Source organism: Argentina anserina, chromosome 6 (genome assembly GCF_933775445.1).
Source record: "Argentina anserina chromosome 6, drPotAnse1.1, whole genome shotgun sequence".
Lineage (NCBI taxonomy): Eukaryota > Viridiplantae > Streptophyta > Magnoliopsida > Rosales > Rosaceae > Argentina > Argentina anserina.
Window position 1 is genome coordinate 5,239,424 of NC_065877.1, and position 7,661 is coordinate 5,247,084.

The window sequence follows — 7,661 nt, forward strand, 5'->3', positions numbered from 1 at the left end:
ATGCAACCTAGGCATGCGACACAAGGGAGAGTGTTACGGGAGAATTACTATTATACTCTTGTGTGTGTCTTAGCCTTATTAGGTTTCCTGTTAGAGATAGATTCACATATTTATAATAGATTAGTACTCCGAATCATACGAGATTTTGGTTATTTAATGCCTATATATTGGTCACATTATCAATCAATAAAGAGTTACGTTCTGTTCCATTATGTCGTTATTATTCTCATTTCGTTTCTCCTCAAACATATACATGTTTGTTTTTAAAAATGCAATACATACGCTCAATCAAACGTGACTTATTGCAGCATATGAAGGTCATTCTCGATTTGTTGTTATGAAGCAATTACCTTGATCGTGATTTCGTTTTTTTTAATGAGAATTGTTAGTGATTTTCGTTTAGTTTACTTATGTTAATATAGTTTAATGGTGACTTCTCTTGATATATGGGAGGACTAACTTTCTCCAGATTTTTTCATCTTATAGGAATTTCTTTTTCTTTCCATGGTTCTTTTAAAATCTTATTAAACACATGCATCGTTGATTCATATGCGAGTTATGAAAGATGTCTAGTACCAATTATTCTTGGTAGCGAGTTCTAACACATGGCTCTTGTTTTTGAGAGCTCGTCTACTAGCATGTAATAAGTATTCTTGTTATTCTTTTGGGAGATTCACCTTGTCATGGAGTTAAATTTTGTATTTCTTCCAAAATACCCACTCAAGTTAATATTGTTACGCATTATATGTACTACAATCGATATGTCCTTCAATAGCTACTCATATTATAGTTACATTTTGTATTTGGAAAAAATTAAGAAGAGTACATGAACTTTGCTCTATTAAGAATTAAAATTGTTTAACTTTTGAAATTATCGTATAAGTACATGAGTTAATAAATTATACCCAACTTAGGTACAAGACGTTAACTAATCCGTTAAATAATATGTCATTATTAAAAAACTAGAGGGCAAAAATGTATTCCCAAACTCATGGCCGAGTGGAAAAGTTATTGCCTTTTAAAACCAGCATCTTAGTTGAAAATAGAGTCAGAAGCTGCTTCCCCGATCAAGGAAATTATGAGAGTGATTCGAAGTAGCTCTCTCTCTCTCTCATACGCACGACCTTGATACTATATGCCAGCCAGGCGATAATCCTTATTATGGCTATGCTTCGGAAAGCGGGGATGGCAAGAGGAGACCTGAAAGTTTTTGGGCCCGTACACTTCCTCCTTCCCAACGTGTTGATTTAACTAAAAAGTGGTTTTGTGCTAGAGGAGGAGAAATGAAGAGCAGGATTGCTGGAATAGACTAGGCTCAGAATTGTGCATCTGATGGTGGTGGTGCACAATCCCTTTTCAATACTTGAAGCAACCAGCACCTTAGTCACACATATGACCCAGAGCAGATAACATAATTGTTAATCTTAAAACCCTAAAAGGATCAAGAATCTCAGTTGATTCACTTACACCAATACATTTTGAAGAAGCTTCCCAAAAGAGAAGTATAAATGAGTAGTTTTAATGATCACATAGATGACAAAATTGCCCTTGAAAGTATGATGGAAACCATATGAACTAACGGAGTATGGAGCACAATACATCAAAAGTAGATCGAGTTAAATAGTATATGTAATCATGTGATATTTTTAGAAGTTGAATAATCTTGATTCTTAATAAAACAAAGCTCATATGTACCATTCTTAAAAATTTCTTTTTTGTATTAGATGAACATATGCATCTTGTTTCAATTCAGCTCATTATGGATCTCTTTTCTATATTTAATATAGAAGTCATACAAAACTTTCAAGTATTCTAGTACAGTGAATAAATTGTCATGTTCGAAAAAGTAAACAAATGCGTAGAGAAACTTTTCCATCCAAATGATCCAACAACATCGACCAAAAGTTAAAGCCAGCACTGTATGGTACTATGGTATGGTAGCCAGAAGCAAAGCTAATCCCACAATCAAATTTTCAGGGTACCTTCGGGATTTAAATTCCTGGAAATTTTATTCCATGGCACGCACGGTGGGGTCTCGACTCTCGACTCTCATGGTCCTTTGCAGCAGCGACCTCATTTCGCTGCATAGGCTTCAGCCACTCACAGTCGACCACCCAACCATTTCCAACCCAGCAAACCCAAGCAATATCGAATATGGATTTCTCTTGTGGGTCTACTCGAATCAAGCTGAAATCGACCACAGGCGTATTTTGAGAAGAGAGGCACCACCACTCTCCGGGGACCAAAACGTGAAAGGTTGACCTCCTAGAGAGCCCCAAAGTTCAAATACACAATATCATGGCCCAGCTTTCTTCATTGCTTTTTGTGCATGACAACCCCTCTAGGGTCACGTTGTGGGTGTACCCTACGATTGTGGGGTTTATCTTAAAAATTTACAGGGAAAAGGATCTTACAAATCTACAATGCTTTCCTTCTTCTTTTTCACCTGTCACGTGTGTTGGGGAGGGGAACATATTGAAAAGGTTTTGATAAATATATGCCTATGAGTCATGGTGCACTACGTGACTACATGTTATTGCTATGTCATTTCGTTCTTGGTGTTGTTTGACTAGCAAAGTGAAAGTTGGAGGATTTAATAATACATGTTGGCGTGATTAGTTACTATAATTCTAGGACCAAATATTGATAGATTATGACATTATGTGATTGTATAAGGAACATCGGGTGATTAATCGAACAACCTTGGTGTTTAGATTTTAATCTACAACACCACAATTTATTAGTAGCGTCAGTAGAATTAAAAATTCTAACGGATGTTATTTTAAAAAAGAAATGACTAATTAGAGATGAAAAGTCATGTGTGTTATTTCTTTTATTAATATAAAGATTATATCTTTCTAAAATGTAAATAAATATCGATTTCACTTATAAAATCAGTAGTTGATCTGCTTGATCATGAAACTCATCTTCAATTATCGTGTAACACTACCAAAAAGTAAAATGAATTTTGACACGAGAACAAATTAATAGGGAATTAGGTTCCGGATGCTAGTGTCACTGGTGACGCAATCACATGCCATTCACTTCATCCCGATTAATCGAGCCATAAAAAACTGCAGTGCTAATGTACTATACTAACTTTCTATATGGGCCAATTGGCATCCCGATAATCTTTGGCAGATTTAGGGTGTCATCATGCTTTGAAGACTGAACCTGCATGTGTATGCGACTATGAAATGGTGCATGCATTTGGACTATATAATATTGACTGAAATTAATGAAAAGAAACTAGAGAGACAAAATTATACAGACACATGTATGCATGCAGGACCCGAGTTAAGTTAGGGAAAGGATGGGCCAATATTTTCATAAGGTTTGAATCGTTTGGTCAGGCTCAAATCATATATAGTGTTTCAAGGAAATGTGAACACACACTATGTGATAAGGATGTCCCTCATTTATCGGTTGGATGCGATTGTTGGTGTTCCTGAAAACTAACATTAATGTTGTGTTTTACACAAGTGTTGGCTCCAATTTGTGTCTCATTTGTTCGGCGAGTGGATACTTGATTCCACTACCTGATTCACGAGGGTGACGAGTGAGACATTGCACTATAAATTTATAATGCATTTATGCTAAAATGGAGTGCATAACTCCATAAGTACTTTTAAAAATTATTTCTTCCATATATAGGAATATTATTGAATAACGTTTTGACTAAAAATAACTAGCATAGTCGCGGTGACAAGAGAGATGTGCTCAACTGCCTCAACTTGATAAGAAATCATGTTATGATTAATATGATCAACCTACTTGTCCCGAATTTGACATCTTGGATTTGCAAGGAAAAAAAAAACCAAATATGATTTGTTGATGTGCCGGCATAAATTCGTAGTAATGACTAATGACTACGCCACCACTATCCTCCCTTTTGAAGACCTCAGGATAAAAAAGTTAGCCTACCAAGATCATATTCAGGCGCTCATGTATTTTGGGTGTCACATCGACTCAAGCCTTTGTTGGCAATACGTACGTGTCTTGAGCAGTTGTATGATGTACATGCAATTGAGTAGCATTTAAAGACAGTTGATGACTTCAACAAGGTCCGCAAGGATATGCGGAGTCTAAAATCTAAACTTAGCTTCTCTTGCATTGAAATATCTAAGAGCATATGCACCCCAATCCCTCCATCAATCCATCACTTAACTTGTCTCCATCAATTATTATTCATTGCATAGTGCATTTATGTGCCAGTTTTTATGCAGCGGGAGTTGTCGTCGATTTAGCAATTACATTGGATGGACGGTGGGCTGAAGATGGGGAAGGGAAAGAGGAACATAAAGAGGGGAGAAATAGATCACGTGCAAGGCCTTAAACCGGCAGGCAATTTTCGCCGGAGTGATTGCTGTTTTTTTGGGTATAGCCACTATTCCATTCCCTCTTATTTTTGCGCTGCATCAAATTTGACCTGAAAACCGGCAAATTTTGGGCTGAATTGCATGACTGCCGGGCACCACTGCATATGCTCGGCATCTGATCTTCTATTTCAATTTCCCTATTCCCACTCCTGTACGGATGTACCCCATTTAAATTGTGACACATGACATTTCTTGCTTACTCACCTAACAGCCTGCTAACGGAATCTCACCACCACATTTAACAAATGCTCAGTATGAAATTAACATGTGTTATAAAATATAATTATAGGTAATAGGTTCGATTATCAGGTATTTAATATTCTATAAATTATTTTTATTACAACTTTTTTGGGTTTGTTTTTTCTCTTTTGATCGATGAGTCTTTTGGGGTTATTTGTTTTGTCTGCAACCTTCATCTTCCGAAGATAATAAACGCGGCAACACAGCAAAACCCTTTTCCTTCCACCACATCCTCGAGCGCTAAGGTCCCCAAACCATTCTTTTCAGCAATACAAGTAAGTCCACTCTCTCTCTCTCTCTCTCTCTCTCTCTCTCTCTCTATTTCGATTTATTCCCATCGTATTTGGATTCGGGTATCGTAGATTTCGCGAATCGACATATTCCTTACTGGTTCTATTGAGCCCTAGTTATTTCTAGGTTTAGCTGTAGAGAATAGCTCTGAAACATTTCTGAATTTTGAACTGATAAGAAGTTGATAGACGATTGGAAGCTTGCGGATTGTTTTCTAGTTTGTAAGTGGCTGGATATTGAGCTTTACTACACAAGATTCAATTAGTTTTGCTTTGCGAATAATAAAAGAAGAGTAAAATAGTAGAACTAATTGCGGTACCGATAGATTCTGTCATTATGGCCACGGGGGTTCAGTTAGGTATTTGGCAACAAGAAGACTTGCCTCAGTTGATTTCAATACCTTGGATTTTCATTTTAATAGCTTCATTTGAATCAAAGCGGTTGTTAAACCCTTCTATTAGTAGTCTGCGATTTTTTTTGGTTTTTATGGGTAATAATGGTGTAAGATTTGCTGATAAGTGATTAGCCACAGAAAACAATGTAACCTACGCACATCTGTTGATACTAGTTTGTATAAATAACACATGCAGTTGTGGTGCCTGCTACATTCGTTTGAGCTTTGTTGGTTGGTTTAATAACTCAGTTTTTGTTTGTCAGCAGCAGTGACTGATCAGCAAAGGAGAATTATATCTAATTACTCAGCTGCGAAGGGATACGTGGAGTTCGACTGCCCTCCTTATAAGACCTAATTTGTTGGAATTGTTTTGTTTTCTTGTGTTAATATGGCGGATTCCGGTGGAAATACAGAATCTGGAGAGGGTAAGTTTAACTCTTGTCTTGAATTTTGTTTATCTGGCTCCCTTCTGTATGATATTCATTGCTCTTCGGTGTTTCCAGTTTGCAACTTCTTCAGGAAGCCAAAGAAGAATTTTAGGAAGCGTACTGCTGAAGAGGACGATGAGGAATCAAATTCTGGGAGTGCGGTATTACCAAGCCAAAGAAAAGCTGCCAAGCCTGATGGCAAGTTGTTTTTCTCTAGTGGATCCTCTAAAAGCTCTACGGCTGATGATGGGAAAGTAATCCTCGAGTTTAAGTCTTCAAAAGAAATACAAGTTGAGCATGATAGCAGAGCAACAGCAACTTTGGAGACAGAGACTGATTTCTCTAGAGACGCCCGGGCAGTTCGCGAGAGAGTTCTTAAGCAGTCAGAGGAGGCCTTGAAGGGAAGCGGGAAAAGCACAGGCGATGAAAAGTTGTATAAAGGGATCCATGGGTACACGGACCACAAGGCAGGGTTCCGTAGAGAGCTAACGGTGGCCAGCGAGAAAGCAGGAGGTTCCCATGGGCCTCTCAGGGCTTCTGCCCACATCAGAGCTTCGACGCGATTTGATTATCAGCCGGATATATGTAAGGATTACAAAGAGACTGGTTACTGTGGGTATGGAGATTCATGCAAGTTTATGCATGATCGAGGGGACTACAAGTCTGGCTGGCAGATGGAAAGGGAGTGGGATGAAGCGGAGAAAGTCAGGAAAAGAAATTTAGCTTTGCGTGAGGCTGGCGAGGAAGTTGATGGCGATGATGAGGATGAGGAGGAGGATGATGACGAGTTACCCTTTGCATGTTTCATCTGCAGACAACCTTTTGTTGATCCTGTTGTAACCAAGTGCAGCCACTACTTCTGCGAGCACTGTGCACTGAAGGTTTTTTATTTACTTATTTATTTATTTGTTTATTTATTTATTGTTATTGTCCTTTGTATTTTCCAATTTGTGTTCCTTGCATGCTTTTTCTAAACCTTTTCTGTTTTCATTCACAGCATCATTCAAAGAACAAGAAGTGCTTTGTGTGCAACAAGCCAACTCTTGGCATTTTCAATACAGCTCATGAGATACGCAAGAGGATTGCTGCGGAGGGGAAGTAACTGCTCTTTTTCCTTTTCCTGTAACTGAAGAAAAGTTCAGTTTTCACTTTTCACTGTAAAAGATAAATTTTCTAATTGCACCAAAACAGTGGCAGACTAGAGAAGATTTGAATACTGTCATTAGTTCATGGCTCCATGTACATTGATTGTGTGTTTCTGCAATCGCTTTGATGATGAAATTCAGAGGGTCAAATATCAGACGTGATCAAGTGTTAGAAACTCGGTTAGTGGACAAAGTCTCATGAACAAGATCCTTAAACACGAGACCTAAATCGAAGTGTACTAATTCTGTTACTAAACTCGAATTGGATCTTACATCTGAATTTAGAAACGATCCTATTTTATGAACCATATCTGATCTGCAATAAGGCCAACGTGCCCTAGGCTTTATGACAACATTGGCAAGCTCTCTTCATAAATTATTTATATTTTGAGAGTTTTTATTCATGGAACTCTTTATTCATACTTCTAAAATTGGTACTGACTTTGTCAACATGAACAAACACAATCTTAAACTATAGACTAACATTTTTTCATAAAGAGCAAACACAATATTCATAGATAAATATACAAATCTAAAGAGCTTTTTCAATGAGGACCATCTTGTTAAGAACTAGTCAAGGACCAAAGACTTAATTGTTAATTAAACATATTTTTCGATTATATTTTTTCAACTCAACCGTTTAGATTTTAGGTCTATATAAATATATTACTTGTACAATTTTCATCCAATATGGTAATGGCTAAAGTATCAAAGTAGATCAAATTAGTGAACATACCAAAATTGTCAAACATGAACTGTTTAAGTTCATAATGAATTTTTTTAT

The 7,661-nt window shown here is 37.2% G+C and overlaps 1 protein-coding gene across 3 annotated transcripts; it reads left to right on the forward strand.

Annotated features, from left to right (window-relative positions):
- Nucleotides 1-4,809: 4,809 nt before the first annotated feature.
- Nucleotides 4,810-7,034, forward strand: LOC126799158 (zinc finger CCCH domain-containing protein 1). 3 transcript variants are annotated; one of them, XM_050526289.1, is made up of 4 exons: nt 4,810-4,894; nt 5,568-5,729; nt 5,808-6,613; nt 6,730-7,034. In XM_050526289.1, the coding sequence occupies exons 2-4, from the start codon at nt 5,693-5,695 to the stop codon at nt 6,832-6,834; spliced, it is 948 nt and encodes a 315-aa protein (XP_050382246.1). In that variant the 5' UTR covers nt 4,810-4,894; nt 5,568-5,692; the 3' UTR covers nt 6,835-7,034. The 3 variants fall into 3 exon arrangements, with proteins under 3 accessions (XP_050382246.1, XP_050382247.1, XP_050382248.1); XM_050526290.1 differs by having other exon boundaries at nt 5,571-5,729; XM_050526291.1 differs by having other exon boundaries at nt 4,832-4,894; nt 5,574-5,729.
- The last annotated feature ends 627 nt before the right edge of the window (nt 7,035-7,661 follow it).

Bases quoted from the DNA above. Each gene is read 5' to 3' on its own strand.
- LOC126799158 (XM_050526289.1), top strand. From the start codon at position 5,693: ATGGCGGATTCCGGTGGAAATACAGAATCTGGAGAGG. The intron at 5,730-5,807 runs GTAAGTTTAACT...CGGTGTTTCCAG, and splicing joins AAATACAGAATCTGGAGAGG to TTTGCAACTTCTTCAGGAAG. The intron at 6,614-6,729 runs GTTTTTTATTTA...TTTCATTCACAG, and splicing joins GCGAGCACTGTGCACTGAAG to CATCATTCAAAGAACAAGAA.